Raw genomic sequence first — 18,194 nt, 5'->3', positions numbered from 1 at the left:
CAAGGACTGAGTCCTTCGTTTGAGAAATATCCCATATACAGGAAAGGATGCAAATTTGTATCCTTCGCGCTCTTCACGCGCTGAAATCACCCACAATCCTATGCGCGCAGCACCGAAAGCACACCTTTCAATCACGCAATGACGTAGTGACGTGCACTTGCTAGCCTGTTCCATTTAACGTCTTCTCCGAATGCTTAAGAGGAGCCTCGCCTAGCCTCTGAAGGAAGTGACTTGTAAGGACTAGTCCTGCCAAGGAAGTTTCCTTGACATTGAGAAACGGCTAGGGCCTCGGAAGAACGAACTCCTGACGCGAAATGCATTCTGGGAAACTTCGCTGTCATAAGTCCACACAAGTCTCCTCTGATACATCCTCGATAAAATGGGCGGATCAAGAACACATCCGGGGATTTTATGTGAACTTGGGCTTGATGCGAACTTTAAATTGGAACAGTACTTGGGCCGCGACTGATGACGTTTCACAAGTCCACAAGAACACAAGTACAGACAAGAACGCATATTGAGAAACAGCTGTGGAGAATGCAAAACGCTAACAAACACAAACGCTGCCTAATCCCTAATCAACACTTCTTCTTCTTCAGTTTAATACCGCCACCTACTGAACTGGAGTGAGGAGCACAGATATGCAAGAAACAAAATTATCGCGTATAGCCGGATTTCTTTAATAAATGTTATAATGACTTTATACTTCCGTCAATGTTCTTAATTATCTTCCTAAAAGGCTTTGTACATTATAAGTTTCTATGCTCAATTTGTTTAAACCAATAGAGCCATTAAATTTTTTTCCAAATCTTGCTCCTGATTCGCTGGAGTGGCTGCTATCTGATTGGTCCATATTCTTCAATTCCGCATCCACACTGAACTTTTCTTTATTCAACACTTATTGGCTGTTTCTCGTCCACCGTAGGATGCGGACTTCCGTTTGAGAAACGGCCATCATGTAAAAAAAACATGGCACCAAAATATAAATACATAATTAAACACATTTAAATTGTAATGTAAGGAACAGGCGCATACAGCAAGCAAAGCAGAATAAATCTGATATAAGTATGAAAAAAACACATTTCAAGAGCCAGGGCTTTTGATTTTTATAATGGAGAAATATTTAATTGCATTTTAGTTTTGCATATTTTAAGGGCTTTAGTATAAAAAATTAAATAATTATGAAATGCACAAAATAAAGGCTTTACTTATATGTATTTTGATTTGGGTATGTAACATTTTCCCAGCATAAGTACTGACCAACTATTGTATAATATATATCAATATATGTCGTCCTGTAAAGAATTTTAATATGAGGCATTTCTGGGTGAAGCCCATCATAAATATCCTGCCATCTCCTCCACACTGAACCCTAATCATAGTAGGAAAATCATGATAGTCAAAAATGTGTCATTACACCTGAACTGATATTCAAAGATTATTACTTTCAGAGCTTTAAATATAAAACACAGAAATGTTGATGTTTGTGATGTTTACAGCCAGTAAGAGATGACATTGCATCAACACAAACAGCTTTAATAATCATAAATTATGACTTTAACATAACAGCAGCAGATTTATAAAGCCCAATAATTAATATAATCATAATAAAAAATTCATCACAATACATTAACCATTATAATATTGACATGCATGTTTATACCCTTAAAATACGATTTATTTCAAAGACAAATGAGAAACAGAGCAGTGTCTTCTCTCTCCAGTACAGCAGGAGGCGCTGCAGCTCTTTAGTCCGCCGATAAACCCACTAAAAAAAGAAAGAAAGAAAGAAAGAGCTCACGTTTGATGTGTTTGTGTATCCTCGGTGTTTTTCTCTCTTGAGTGTTTAAACAGAGTCTTGTCTCTGTGTATTTTAGTGTTGATGATGAGAGATGAGATGTGCTGTAAATCAGTAGGAACTGATCTGTCCATGCTGGATATTGATGATTTCATCACAGAAATCTCTCAGCTGAAGAAAGAGGTGGCGTTACTGGAGACAAAGCTGAGGTTAAGAGGAGATGAAGGACTGAAGAGAGAGGTTTGTACAGCTTATAAACATCCTTTACCTGTTTGACAACATCAAATCATTTATAATCTTACTCTGTGTGCGCGTCCGTGTGTCTGTGCCCGTGTTTGTCTGTGTGTGTCTGTGTCTTCCACACAGGACTCAGATCTCAGTCTGTCTTTACTCTGTTATACTGAGTCAAAGTCCACAGATGCTCAGGACACAACAGTGTGTGACAATAATGAGGGCTTACAGGATCATCAAACCTCCACAGAGTCTCTGGATTCTGTCTGTAACGCTGGAGAACAGCAGCAGATCCTGCACACCAAACTCAAGATGTGTTCAATCAAACTCATTGACTTCAGGAACCTCATGATGAAGATCAAAACTGAACCCACAGAAATAAAAAATGAACCTACAGAAGAGGAAGATCATGATGATGAAAATGAGGGCTGTGGGGATGATTTTATTCCTTCAGGTATGTTTCTTTGTGTTGTATTTTCACTGAACACTTTCAGAAATAAAGGTACACAAGTTGTTACTATGACAGAACCCTTTTAAAAATTAAAATTTTCTACCCAAAGGGTGCATATTAGTAGGGCTGTGACGGTTAGGATATTTTCTCACCGCGGTGAAGCATAAAAAAAATCATGCGGTTATGCGGTTAACCGCACAACAGTAACCCCCAAAGCCCAAAAGCACAACCCCCCACCCCCGCAAAGCATCGGAAACGTCTTCTTATTTATTATTAAAACAACAAATTATATTAGCAATAACAACATAAAATAATATTTATTTCCATAGGTATAATATATATATATATATATATATATATATATATATATATATATATATATATATAGCAATACAAATATATATTTTTATATATAATATATATAATAATTATATAATTTTTTGTCATCGTTTATAACCCATTTTGTACAATACATTTCATACAATAGCAACCTGAAAAAAACTAGAAAGAACATGCCGAGCTTAACATTGTTTCTTGTAAGCAAAACCTTGATTCCAATTTCTTTAGACATTTTTAGAGTGTTTTTCGGGGAAAACTCCGTGCATATAACGCACTCCTCCAAACGCAACGGGTTGAACGTTAAATAATTTATTGCACAATAAAATGGGTTACGAACAATGACAAAAACTGTTCCATAATTCATATTAAACTCAAAAGAAACGAAAATAAATACTATTTCATGTTACTATAGTTAATATGTTTAATTATAATTTTTCAAAGCAGATACGAAACGAAGTAACGTATTGCATCATCCCGTAAATAACTGCGCAAAACTTATGGATACTCCAATCAATGCTTTAAATTACTGCTGTCCATTTACATAATCAAGAAGATAATAAAACTTTTTTGATCCCGAGCTGGAGAAATTAGTTTACAGCATTAACGGGTCACGCGGTCAGTAAGCCCTCACCTGCCTGACTGATGTCACTATGGTACTTTGCTCCTCTCGCAAAAGTCTTGGAGATTTCCAACTGTCGTTGCTGGTCTGAAGTTTAATGCTTTACTAAAGGTATGTTTGGTGCTCCCAAGTCCGACAAACGCCACATGATAGTTAATAATCACAAGATGTGATTTTAGATAGTGGCATTTCCTCGCTACGATAGTCAGACATATAGGTCTACAGCCGACCGCGCTAGCCTTCATAACTATAGTTGGCATGTTTGACCATTATAGTTTTAAATAATTATGCTATTATTATCAGTACCAACGCGCATTTCGTGCTGCCCGGTGACCTTCTTGCACCTGAATAATGTAATGCGCGTGGCTGTGAGATTTCCTTGCACTTGAGATTTTGTTATTCGCGCAGTGAGTGAGTTGGTACAGTTCCATGGCATGCAATAAATATCAGAGCACCTGGGCATGACGCGCTTAAATTAATGGCTTCATGTTTAAGAAGATTGCGCCTGTGACAGTAGGCTATTGTGTGTATTTAAGTACTGAAACTAAGTAATTAAATAACAATTATAAGACATGCGCACATAATAAACCCCTATATATGTTTAATGCACCGTCCCTCCCCCTTGTGCGGAGAGCAGTAAATTATGATTAACAATGACTTTTGTGTATAGTTTGTAAGGGGGTCTAAATTTTATCCCCCATCCATCCGTTTGGCCCAATGGCGAAGTCCAAACCGCATGGGAAGGATTAATAGCGCGTTCGGTCTTTTCCGGAGCTTTGCAGATGACGTTTTGGCGTTACGTAATTTAGGTATATTTATCTCTAATCTGACTCCAAAGACAAAGATTTAGTTTATATTATATTACAAATCGGATTATTACTTTTAAAACTTACAGAATTTAGATGGATGTTTGTTTGTTTATTCTGATAAAGCTCTGGTATTACACTCGTTCATTCGGTTCTCACAGTCGCACATGATCCTAGTACGGGCCTCATAATTAATATACTGGTCAACGGTCGTAAGCGAATCAGTGTTGGTCGCTGCCAGAGGTTGGACTATACGCTTAAGCGGCCGCTTTCTGCGTGCTCAACTTTAAACATACTTTATTTAGTCCCCTTAGAGGTGACACTTAATTATTACAATTATTATTTCTAATCAAGATTAATGAATAGAATAACATTGAAATAAACAGAGGTTGAGGCTGACCCTATTTAGAGTAATCAGAAATGTTACTCTAAACGGAAACACAGCCTCCACGCTTCTAAGTACACTTAAACTAACGCCAATTGCTATTCGTATCTCACAAATCCTCAGCTGATGTATTATTCACTATCTAACTGGGTTTGGGCCGATCCTAGCCTGATTTCAGTCCTTACGGTAACTACGGATACAACGATATTACTTGCAGTGTCAACATTTACCGAGCAACACAGAATAAAATCAAATATAACAATTTATTAACCAGGTAGGTAAAACATAATTCAGAAGCCAATTCACATTCCAATTCAAATACGAGAAAACAAATATAATCAAATGAGAATAATGCATACCTGGCAAGTGATGAATATCTGGTTACAGATTTCTCAAAGTAAAATAAAATACATGATGCTGTATCAAAGATACAGCATCATGGGGGTGAATTTCCATGAACAGAAAGACCCACTGAACCATTTTACATCATTCCCTTAAATATCCAGAGAGACAAAGCATATAGGAGTTTGCTTCTGATTGGTTGTTGTAAAATTCAGGGGTGTTGCCTAATATACATACAGTGGGTGATTGGTCAACATCTCTAAGGTAGGAGTTGTCTCCCAACATTAGGTTACGTTTACTTGTTTATTGTCACAGATTAACATTGAATCCTGTTGTTGTATGGAGATGTGGTGTTTGAAAATCAAGTGTAACTCTCCAGGGAGTCTCCTGTATTCGAGATAAAGTTCTGGTTCCCGAGAGGGGTGTTTTGGGGGTCTTGGTCCCCTGCCGTGAGTCCTGGAGGAAAACTTGTTGTGTTGCAAAAAAGTTCTCTTTTGATGTCCTTGCTGCCTCAGGCACCTACAGGGCACACACACTGCACTCTCGGGCATCCATGCTGTGTTCCCAGGAAGGGCTGACCTTTTGGTCAGGATCAATCAAAATTCTTACAGTATTTCCCCGCTTGGCCCCGCAGGTGAATTGTAATAGGGTACCTGCGGGGTCAGACAAAGCAAAGAGTTTTTTTTTTTTTTTAGAGTCTTTGGAACACAGATATCTGCAGTGGGGTGAGGGCACAGGTATCTGCAGTGGGGTGAGGACACAGGTATCTGCAGTGGGCTGAGGGCAAGGGCAGCGTGTGTGGATTCCTGTGTACATCAGAAAAGGTGCATGATGTGCAGTACTGGAACATGGTGAAGGTGAAGATCAGGGCACTGCCAATGGCACACCCTCGGAACACCCAGTCCCACCAGGTGTATGTGTAAAAGGAGCAAGTGGTACGATAGGGTCAAATATATCTGATCTGTAAAATTACCATCATTCTTTCCCACTGTTGTATTTAGAGTTTAGCTGAATTAAAAAGGTACTTGGTCTCTGGATATTCAAGGAGAGGATGCAAAAGATCAGGTTAAAACAATAAAAACATAACATTAAGGTATGCATATTATAAAAATAAAACCCAGAAAATTCTAAAATAACCTTCAAGTATGCATATTATAGATTATATGAAAATAAAAACAGAGATTGTTAAAATGATCTTCAGGTATGCATATTATAGATTGTATAAAAATAAAACCCAGAAAATGTTAAAATAACCTTCAAGTATGCATATTATAGATTATATGAAAATAAAAACAGAGATTGTTAAAATGATCTTCAGGTATGCATATTATAGATTGTATAAAAATAAAACATAGAAAATGTTAAAATAACCTTCAGGTATGCATATATTGGGTCATGTGAAAATAAAAAATTACAAACCAAAAGGTGTTAAAATAACATTCAGGTATTGGGTCAAGTGAAAATAAAAAACTGAAAATGTAAAATTTGGTTATGCATACTATAGGGTGTATCTATAACAGTGATAGTATTATACTGCTATAATAGATTTAGGTATGGACATTGTAGTCCATATATAATAATAATAATAATAATAATAGTAGACACATAGAGTTGTAATCATAACCTGCACACATCTATAATTAATTTTTTCAAAAATACTCTCAATTTTCTCACATAAACAACTTGTAGGCCTAAGATAAACTTAGAATATGTTCAGAACATGTTGAGTTCATGAGTACAAGTGAAGATTCAGAATCTGTTAGATTTCTATGTGTATGTGTACAGGTATGTGCCTTTGTGTAGATGTATATGTATGCGTGTAATGTATAGGCATGTGTATGAGTATGTGTAGTCCATAAATTTAAAGATTCAGAATCTCGGACTTCTATGTGTTTGTGTATGGGCAGGTGTAGAGATATGTAAATATGTGTATAGGTGTATGTGATCTGTTGACTAAGTCACATTTAAATATTTAGGAGTGGAGTAAATTGTTTGATTGATCAGTAGAAATGCCCGCACTTCAAGTTCAATCATTTTGACAATGTTTGTGCTGTTGTTAGTGATAGGTTGAAAATCATGGGCCCTGATTTACAAGTATCCCAACAACAGTAAGATTATTGTTTAGGTATTTGATGTTTTAATAGTAAGTATGTGTTGTGTGGTGTGTTGCATGGTGTTTAGGTCTGGATAGTCTTTACGTCTATACCAGATATGTTGCAAGATTGCGTTGGAAAATGTGTGTGTGTGTATATACGTATGCATGTATGTATGTGTGTGACTGTGTGACTGGGAGATGGGTGGATTTTATCTCTAACAATTAGTGTTGCAAATTTCGAGGCCATCGCTATTCATGATGGTATAGTGTAGTGAGGTGTAAAATGGCCTTTGAATTTTCTTCACACCCAGATCCCAGACTTTTAGGTTGTGTTTCTGCAAAGTTTGTTGTCCTTGATGTGGCCAGACATCTCTGGCCAGGATTTACAGCTTTCAACCTGATAAAGGACAAACAGAGAAGCAATTTAGTTTTTAACCCTTTATGCAATTTGCATTAAGACATGTGGTACAATTTCTTCTTTTGGTGATCAGTCATTAGGGAATAGATGTACCATTGTCATATTACTTTGCAAATTTATTTTCAGAGATTAAATTAGTTTTAAATCCTTTGGTCAGAGTTTTTTTTTTATTGACTACTGCTATTGCAGTGTAGTCCGACAGCATATTACTTTAAGCTGTGATAGCATTTAAACCCTTGCTGTCTGCTGTGAGCATTCAAACTCCATTTCTGCTGGAGAACTTCCATAAGCTCAAATGGCTTCATTTTAAGTTGCTCAGTTCAGTCAGACCTGTGGGCAATTCATCAGCTCATCACACCTTTGACTGCTTCAGATCTCTGACCCAAAAGGACTCTTTTGTTTGATGTGTTCAGCATTTATCATAGGTTTAGTTACCAAATGATTAAAATAGACCTCTGTATCGGATTAAAAAATGGGTTAAAGATTTCCAGTGAAGGAGATTTGGTTCACTATCATGAGTGTCACATTAATTTTTTGTGTTAAAACATGGCAGCACGTGACAGCGTACCCCGCTCCTTGACAAACTGGGTGGTGGACCAATTCTGTGAGTTTGGCCTGTGCAAGTTACTCCATATAGTACATGTAATACACCACATTTTACCATCTGAGGCCTGTTTGGCCATGACAATATAATGGATATTGCAACTTGATCACAATGTAGATTATATTATATTAAAAACAGTATTAATTAAAAATACATTCGTTACTGATCTCTTAAGGATTACCAGACTGATGTTTGTGTGTCTGAATTTGCAAGATGTTCCTGTATCAATATATTTGAATGTGAAAAGGTGTCAGCCCTGGACAGACTGGTGTGAGGCACAGATTTTCATTGGTCCATGCTAATGTATTCCTTCAACAGTTTCAAGACTAAAAATTGTGTGGCCTTTCACATCTCTATAAAGCTGTACAAAACTGTCTTTAAACAATTTTCACAGACTCATAGGGAAAGACTAAACCAAGAACTTTTAACAGTCCTGGTGTTTATCAAGTTCTTAAATAACACTGAGATTGATTTACAGAAGGAAAAATATGGTTACAGACAATTGTCTCTCTTAAAAACAATGTGCTCTCTTGGGAACAATGGATAGCCCGTTATCTGAGTGGGGGTAAGCCCTTTCATCTCAGTTGGGTGTCTCACAGTGAGAGATAAGACCATTTGTGTTGGCCTAGAAAAACATTATATTTTCCTGCAACAATTTTAGGTTTTGCTTAATTGTATCTCATCAATGGAGAACTACATTGAATTAGAGGTTTGTAATTGTAATATGACCTACTGAGTCCATTCTATTCTCATTCAATCCAGAGTGATCTTTTAGAAGGCTCACTCACAACAACTCATTTAAAATAATTTCCCTACTTGCTTAATGTCCAGCATTCAGTTACATTTCTCTATGCATTGGGGATTTTTAAATCCAACAACGCTGCCTTCAATCATTCATACATTTCCTTCATTTCCTTCATTCTCCAGCTTGATTACAATATTACCTTAATTCATCAAATATAGATTGTACACTGATGTTTGCAGCATTTAAAAATCTTACTATCTGTGTGCTTTTCACATATCAATTGTCCAAGTCCTCCCTTCACATGCAAACACATTCATTGCATTGTAGTTTAAATCATCCAACATCATTTCCCAATTGTTAAAAGTTATTTTGGCACTCTTTCCAGGTTGTGCATTAACTGTCACAACATAAACAATTGTGTAGAATTTGGTGATTTAAATTTAGATTCTAGATGTTTTCCTTGTTTGAGAATCAGAACAAATTTTGGATGATTTAACTCCAATGTGAGACGATCTTTTGTTTTCCGTAGGCACGTAAACAAAAGATCTTAACAGAGCAAAGCAATTCATTCTTCATATAGCGTTACACAGCATTTCCTAATAATGTGGTTTCATTTCATTCTTAAAGCCCCACCGGATTTGATTTCCAGTCTAACATTAGGTATATTTACAACCTATTTTATAAATGTGGGATGTTTAAAACATTCCCTCAAACATTTTAAAAGGCAAAGAAAAGATTGACTTACCACATCAGCTGAAGAAATAGAAGAAGTTCAAACCTTTAGCTCCATGAAAAGACTCTTATTCTCCAGGGATCAAATCAGTCGTACTTTGTACATTTTGATAAGATTTTCTCACTGGTTGAATATCACGTCGGGATCACCACTTTGTAAGGGGGTCTAAATTTTATCCCCCATCCATCCGTTTGGCCCAATGGCGAAGTCCAAACCGCATGGGAAGGATTAATAGCGCGTTCGGTCTTTTCCGGAGCTTTGCAGATGACGTTTTGGCGTTACGTAATTTAGGTATATTTATCTCTAATCTGACTCCAAAGACAAAGATTTAGTTTATATTATATTACAAATCGGATTATTACTTTTAAAACTTACAGAATTTAGATGGATGTTTGTTTGTTTATTCTGATAAAGCTCTGGTATTACACTCGTTCATTCGGTTCTCACAGTCGCACATGATCCTAGTACGGGCCTCATAATTAATATACTGGTCAACGGTCGTAAGCGAATCAGTGTTGGTCGCTGCCAGAGGTTGGACTATACGCTTAAGCGGCCGCTTTCTGCGTGCTCAACTTTAAACATACTTTATTTAGTCCCCTTAGAGGTGACACTTAATTATTACAATTATTATTTCTAATCAAGATTAATGAATAGAATAACATTGAAATAAACAGAGGTTGAGGCTGACCCTATTTAGAGTAATCAGAAATGTTACTCTAAACGGAAACACAGCCTCCACGCTTCTAAGTACACTTAAACTAACGCCAATTGCTATTCGTATCTCACAAATCCTCAGCTGATGTATTATTCACTATCTAGCTGGGATTGGGCCGATCCTAGCCTGATTTCAGTCCTTACGGTAACTACGGATACAACGATATTACTTGCAGTGTCAACATTTACCGAGCAACACAGAATAAAATCAAATATAACAATTTATTAACCAGGTAGGTAAAACATAATTCAGAAGCCAATTCACATTCCAATTCAAATACGAGAAAACAAATATAATCAAATGAGAATAATGCATACCTGGCAAGTGATGAATATCTGGTTACAGATTTCTCAAAGTAAAATAAAATACATGATGCTGTATCAAAGATACAGCATCATGGGGGTGAATTTCCATGAACAGAAAGACCCGCCGAACCATTTTACATCATTCCCTTAAATATCCAGAGAGACAAAGCATATAGGAGTTTGCTTCTGATTGGTTGTTGTAAAATTCAGGGGTGTTGCCTAATATACATACAGTGGGTGATTGGTCAACATCTCTAAGGTAGGAGTTGTCTCCCAACATTAGGTTACGTTTACTTGTTTATTGTCACAGATTAACATTGAATCCTGTTGTTGTATGGAGATGTGGTGTTTGAAAATCAAGTGTAACTCTCCAGGGAGTCTCCTGTATTCGAGATAAAGTTCTGGTTCCCGAGAGGGGTGTTTTGGGGGTCTTGGTCCCCTGCCGTGAGTCCTGGAGGAAAACTTGTTGTGTTGCAAAAAAGTTCTCTTTTGATGTCCTTGCTGCCTCAGGCACCTACAGGGCACACACACTGCACTCTCGGGCATCCATGCTGTGTTCCCAGGAAGGGCTGACCTTTTGGTCAGGATCAATCAAAATTCTTACAAGTTCATATCATACACCATATGACTTCTGTAACTTTCACCAGCAAAATAAAGAAAATATAAAAAAGTGCGGTGATGACGATGATGAACTCAGCACCGCGGTTGGCATCTCATTACTGCGGTGATGCGGTGACGCGGTTATCGTCACAGCCCTACATATTAGTACTTCAAAGGTACATATTTGTACCTAAATGATTCACAAGGACATTTTTTTATAAGGTACTGCCCCAGTGACAGCTTTTGTATCTGTATTTTTGATAGTGAAGATTCAAAGTGAAATTTCCGTTTGTTGTTACTGTGATTAGAAGTGAAAAAAGGTCCTAAAATTAACTAACCCTAGTAGATCTTTTGTTCTTGCAGTGTGTGTATATAGTGGGTGAGGCATTAAACCTAGTGATGCTCCGATCGATCGGCCGCCGATCGTAATCGGCCGATAACGGCATTAAATGACGCGATCGGCACTTGCTAAATTTGCCGATCTCATGAGCCGATTTTTCTGTTTACTTTTGTCATCATAGCGTTCCTGATGCGGCTGCAATTAGAGACCATTTTACACAGTGCAAGCATTTTGTAACCCGTTGCTCATGTGTGACGTGCAGATTTGGATTTCCCTCTCTGCCTTTACAGAGATATGCGTATTTTCTATGAGGACTCGCAACACACACATCTCTGCTACAAATGAGCAGCGTATACAACACATATCTATCGCGGACAATTGCATCCTCGTGCCGAAAGTTTATTACTTGCATTCGTTTTAAAGTTTTGAAGGTTTAAACATCCCTTTTCCTCACAGCTGCTCTTGTTTGCGGACTATGAGGACGCGCTCTGGTCCTCAGCGCAATGCGTCTTCACATCCCTATCAAACAGCGTATACAACACATATCTATCGCAGACAATTGCATCCTCATGCCGAAAGTTTATTACTTGCATTCGTTTTAAAGTTTTGAAGGTTTAAACTTCCATTTTCCTCACAGCTGCTCTTGTTTGCGGACACCCGCCGCACGCATACACAGTAGTGATATTAGGTTCTCGAATGAATCGTTCTTTTGAGCCGGTTCTCAGGAAGTAACCGGTCGAGCCGGTTCACAAATCGAACTGAATCGAACTTTAGTTTTGGGCATAGGTTCCGGGTTGATGACGCAGGACGCACAGCCGAAATAGCACGTCGAACTAAAAAAGAACCGAACGAAGATTGTCGATGATTGCCGAGGCGAGGATTGCCGATGATTCTGACGGATGAGTTGCTGACACTGCGTGTGAATCACAGAGGATTTGAACGAGCCATTCTTGTTTTATTAGTTTCTTGATATGCTTGTTTTATTAAAAAGCTTTAGTTTTAGTACGATTTATTGTGCATGCAAATCATATTGTAGTTGTTTAAGGAAGACCAATGAGTTTAAAAGACAAGTTTATTTATTCTTTATACTTACACATCCGCAATTGTGCACAAGTGTCTTTTTCTTATTCAAGTTGTAGGCTAGTCAAAACTGGTATCTGGCATTTACAATCCGCGATTGAAACTGTGAACACAAACATTACTAACTTATGAATGAAAGGCAATAAATCAGCTATGCCTTCACAAAAAACTACTTTTTATTTGAATGCTTTAATGTGTTGACACAAACGACTTTATTTGAATGTTTCATTGATACAAGTAATTAGAAAATAAATGCGTAGCAATGTCATTTCTTGATGACATCAGCAACCGTTGAATCGGCTTTTAAAACCGGTTCAATGAGCCGAACTGTCCGAAAAGAGCCGGTTCGCGGAAATGAATCGGACTTTGCATCACTAATACACAGCAGCCTGTCATCAGTGCACGTGAAGAGAACGATCTCTCCCACGTCTTAAAGCTACAGTATCCTAATTCATTTCTCAATAAAATGACTCTCTGCTCATCAGTGAAAAACTGTTGTACTTCATACGAATGCGTGTGTATTTAATTCATACAGTAAAGACTGTGAAGTGTTTTATTTTAATTACTTTTAACAGACATAAACCTTTTTAAAGGCATATTACATTTCTCTTTGCAAGAAGAAATATTTGTTCTGCTTATTTATTTGATTCTCTATTAAAACAATAATATACCTAATTTATAGTTAGTTTCATTTCTACAAATGGTGTAAACTCTGTTAGATTATAGATAAAAGATTCCCATTCCACTGCCATTCTGTGATCGGCACTGATCGGCGATCGGCAGATCATGATCTTGGTGATCGGTAATCAGTGATCGGCCCCAAAAATGCTGATCGGAGCATCTCTAATTAAACCTATTAACTTTATTATAACTATTGTTTATATTTATTGTCAAACAGCTCAAATGTCAAGCTATGCCTATGGACTTGAGAGTAAATTATTAAACCCAAAGGTTTTAAGGCAGCTGAACACACCAAGTTGTACTCTAAAATAGAGTCACCAATTTAAATACGACTTGAGTTTAAGTCTTAACGTAACCCATTTTAAAAGTACTTAAGGATTTTACTCGTACTGAATGTTGGCTCAAAGGTGCACTAATTCTCAACACAAAGAGATATTGTAGGTCAGTAAAAAACAAGAACGTTTATTTATGAGGTTTTACTTCCTAATATAGAAAAGAAATTAAACACCTCAATATTTCGACATGGCAGAACAAACACAGATTAAACATAGTCATAGTCTTTTGACTAAAATTTAATTTAGTTTCATTCATATTTTAGTCATATGAATTGATTTAGTTTTAGTCTTGTTTTAGTCAACTAAATATCCCGAGAGATTTTAGTTGACGAAATCTACATTAAATTTAATTTAAACCCATTTAATTTTAGTCTAGTCAGGCTGATTTAAGATCTAGAGGAACGGTGATGTAATGTAGTCCAATGCAGTTTTAGCAATGCATTAACAGGCGTCATATTAAACGCTTTTTTCCTATCGTTATCCATAAAGGTGCATCAATGATATGTTTTAATATAATTTTATTGCCCAGTCCTACACACAAGAATCAGAGTATGAATCTCAACAATGGTGGTAAATAAAATGGTAAAATGTTCATTATTTATCCATGCAGCAGTGCATGCTGGGAGTCATGGATGAGATTTGTAATTTGGTAATACCCAGAAATTTTTCATTTAATTGTCACAATTGTTGTTCAAGTCAATATTTCAACTAAAACAAACACTGATCACCATAATGGTGACTTTTAAATGGAACAAAACATCAACATCTAAGCCTAATAAGTGAATTGTGTTTTCTACAGTAATAGTTTTACTGAACATCCTCTGTATTCAGGAGAGAGTATCAGCGTGTACGCACTTTTCTTAGTGACGCATGACAAAAATATGGAGGGCGGGAGCATCTAAGGATGGATGCACATTTTTTGGACTTGAAGGAGCAGACCCTGTAACTTTACATTTAACACCTGAAAGATCTAAGACATGTTCTAAAATAAATGAAAATATTTGTCTAAAAAAATGGAGATGATGATGGACATCTCGGATGGCTTGGGAATGAGTAAATCATGGGTTTAATATAATTTTTGGCCGAACTTTCACTTTAAAGAAAAAAATTTTCTGGAAGGCATTAAACTTTTGTGAAAATAATAAAAAATGCTGCCGCTGGCGGGAAACTTTTAAAAAAAAAGGCTGGCGGGGAAAGAGTTAACATTTATCAAAACTACTTAAATGTCCTCAAATAATTAAGAGCTGGTCCTTGATGAATCTAAACCTAGTCTCAGACATCCGCTACGCTTAGATGGTAAAACAGATGTAAATTCTACGTCTAGACAAATCTTATGACCAGGTGTACAGAAACTTTAACTGGTACAGTAAATGAATTGACTCTCCTGATGTAAGATGTTTTTATTATTGTGTTCCTTACAGATGAGAGGAATGATTCATGTTCTGGAGGAGAAATAACGTCCTCAACATCAAAAGAAAGAAAACACACAGAACAGAAACTCTTCACCTGCAGGACATCTGAGATCAACTTTACTACCTTACAAGAGGAGAAACTTCCTTCAGAAGATCACAGAGAGAAGAAGAAGAGAAAGAAAAAGAAAAAGTTTGACTGTCAGCAGTGTGGGAAGAATTTTGACTTCTTATCTCAGCTAAAAATTCACATGAGGACACACAGTGGTGAAAAGTCTTTCCACTGCAGTGAATGTGGCAAATATTTCGGCAGCAAACAAACTCTTGATACTCATCAGAGAATTCACACTGGAGAGAAACCTTATCACTGTAGTGTTTGTGGAAAGAGTTTCAGTCGACATGATAGTTTAGTGTTACACCAGAGAACTCATACAGGTGAAAAACCTTACAAATGCTCTCGGTGTGAGAGGACGTTTACTAAGTCAGGCAACTTAAATGCCCATGAGAGAATTCATAATGGAGAGAAACCTAATCTCTGTAGTGTTTGTGGGAAGAGTTTCAGTCGACATGATAGTTTAGTGTCACACCAGAGAATTCATACAGGGGAAAAACCTTACAAATGCTCTCAGTGTGAGAAGATGTTTACTAAGTCAGGCAACTTAAAAGCCCATGAGAGAGTTCATACTGGAGAGAAACCTTACAAATGCTCTCAGTGTGAGAAGAGGTTTCCTAAGTCAGGTCCCTTAAAAATCCATCAAAGAATTCACACCGGAGAGAAACCTTATCACTGTAGTGTTTGTGGCAAGAGTTTCAGTCGACATGATGGTTTAATAACACACCAGAGAACTCATACAGGTGAAAAACCTTACAAATGCTCTCGGTGTGAGAAGACGTTTACTCGTTTACGTTCCTTAAAATCCCATGAGGGTGGTAAGAGATTTTGTGGTAAGAGCTCCTCTGATCCATTTCATGTCAGAGTTCATACTGGAGAGATATCTCATCACTCTAGTGTTTGTGAGAAGAGTTTAAAAGGCAGGGTGCACGATCTCTGAAAGTCAATGTTGACATTTGAAATCCCCTAAACAATTACCCCAATAGAATCTGGACCTTCTTTTGACAGACCCGCCCCACACATACGCAACCCAGGCAACAATGTCGGTTAGTAGACACGCTAACTGCAGCTTGGCTACAAGTGTGCTGTGCTTTGGTACTCGCCCAAATCCTTTTTCTTTTTATTGTGCACCCTGCCTTTCAACTACACTCACCTAAAGGATTTTAAGGAACACTGTTTGACCCCCTTTTGCCTTCAGAACTGCCTTAATTCTACGTGGCACTGATTCAACAAGGTGCTGAAAGCACTCTTTACAAATGTTGGCCCATATTGATAGGATAGAATCTTGCAGTTGATGGAGATTTGTGGGATGCACATCCAGGGCACGAAGCTCCCGTTCCACCACATCCCAAAGATGCTCTATTGGGTTGAGATCTGTTGACTGTGGGGGTCATTGTGATGTACAAGAAACCAATTTGAAATAATTCAAGCTTTGTGACATGGTGCATTATCCTGCTGAAGTAGCCATCAGAGGGTACATGGTGGTCATAAAGGCATGGACATGGTCAGAAACAATGCTCAGGTAGGCCGTGGCATTTAAACGATGCTCAATTGGCACTAAGGGGCCTAAAGTGTGCCAAGAAAACCATCTGAATGTCTCAACAGAAATCGAGACTCATCAGACTAGGCAATATTTTTCCAGTCTTCAACTGTCCAATTTTGATGATCTTGTGCAAATGTAGCCTCTTTTTCCTATTTTTAGTGGAGATGAGTGGTACCCGGTGGGGTCTTCTGCTTTTGTAGCTCATCCGCCTCAAGGTTGTGCGTGTTGTGGCTTCACAAATGCTTTGCTGCATACCTCGGTTGTAACGAGTGGTTATTTCAGTCAAAGTTGCTCTTCTATCAGCTTGCTGTTCTATCAGCTTGAATCAGTCGGCCCATTCTCCTCTGACCTCTAGCATCAACAAGGCATTTTCGCCCACATGACTGCCGCATACTGGATGTTTTTCCCTTTTCACACCATTCTTTGTAAACCCTAGAAATGGTTGTGCGTGAAAATCGCAGTAGTGAGAAGATTGTGAAATACTCAGACCGGCCCGTCTGGCACCAACAACCATGCCACGCTCAAAATTGCTTAAATCACCTTCAGTTTGAAGTTCAGGAGATTGTCTTGACCAGGACCACACCCCTAAATGCATTGAAGCAACTGCCATGTGATTGGTTGATTAGATAATTGCATTAATGAGAAATTAAACCGGTGTTCCTAATAATCTTTTAGGTACCTGGATGTCAGTTTAGTGTCACACCAGAGAACTTATAAAGGGGAAAACCTTATGCTTCGATATGATTACAACTGATTGATTATGAACTTTATTTATGCTTATCGTTTTGAATTGGCTTTTGTATTATGATGCTCTTAACTTGCTAATGAATTTTTATTTTGGATTTATTCTGCATAAATCTGAATTATTGACTACAAATACATTTGATGTATCCTTTGTTACAGCAAATCTATGACCAGGATTAAGTTGGTGGTGACAAACCTCTTGATCAAAAGGGTTAAGTTTGGGGCATCATCTGCCTTTATCAGTTCACATGGTCTGACGAACCACTTTTTTCTAAAAATCCTTTCTTTCTATTGGTATTAAGTAATATTCTTATTTTCTGAGATACAGAATTTTGGATTTCCCTTAGTTGTCAATTGTAATCATCAAACTTAAAAAAATAAACACTTGAAATTAGGGGTGTAACGGTTCGTGTATTCGAACCGGACCGTTTCGGTTCAGGGCTTTCGGCACGGTGCGCACGTGCACCGAAAGTATTAAGAGTTTAAGAGAAGGTTAAGATAAGAGTTACCTTCTGTTATAAAATAATGTAAAAAATAACTTTGCAGTAGTATTTTATTTATTATTTTTTTCATTTTATATATATTTTATACTTTAATAAAGTGTTTAAAAAAGTGTAAACAAATTGTAAAAAAAAAGTTTAAAGTAATAAACAACCTGCAGTTTAATGTTTGCATTTCTCCCTTACTGTACCGAAAATGAACCGAACCGTGGCTTCAAAACCGGGGTTCGCACCGAACCGTGATTTTTGCGTACCGTTACACCC

At 37.4% G+C, this 18,194-nt stretch overlaps 1 protein-coding gene across 1 annotated transcript; it reads left to right on the top strand.

Annotated features, from left to right (window-relative positions):
- Positions 1-1,743: 1,743 nt before the first annotated feature.
- LOC135721439 (uncharacterized) lies at positions 1,744-17,822 on the top strand. The gene is made up of 3 exons (XM_065243685.2): positions 1,744-2,038; positions 2,165-2,483; positions 15,044-17,822. The coding sequence occupies exons 1-3, from the start codon at positions 1,883-1,885 to the stop codon at positions 16,081-16,083; spliced, it is 1,515 nt and encodes a 504-aa protein (XP_065099757.1). The 5' UTR covers positions 1,744-1,882; the 3' UTR covers positions 16,084-17,822.
- Positions 17,823-18,194: the final 372 nt, after the last annotated feature.

The sequence above is a fragment of the Paramisgurnus dabryanus genome, chromosome 18, assembly GCF_030506205.2.
Source record: "Paramisgurnus dabryanus chromosome 18, PD_genome_1.1, whole genome shotgun sequence".
Classification (NCBI taxonomy): domain Eukaryota; kingdom Metazoa; phylum Chordata; class Actinopteri; order Cypriniformes; family Cobitidae; genus Paramisgurnus; species Paramisgurnus dabryanus.
Note: the sequence above shows the minus strand (reverse complement) of the source record. Positions and strands in the feature narration are given on the sequence as shown.

Coding starts and splice junctions, on each gene's coding strand:
- LOC135721439 (XM_065243685.2), top strand. CDS start 1,883: ATGATGAGAGATGAGATGTGCTGTAAATCAGTAGGAACTGATCTGTCC. Junction 2,039..2,164: donor ATGAAGGACTGAAGAGAGAG/GTTTGTACAGCT, acceptor TCTTCCACACAG/GACTCAGATCTCAGTCTGTC. Junction 2,484..15,043: donor GGATGATTTTATTCCTTCAG/GTATGTTTCTTT, acceptor TGTTCCTTACAG/ATGAGAGGAATGATTCATGT.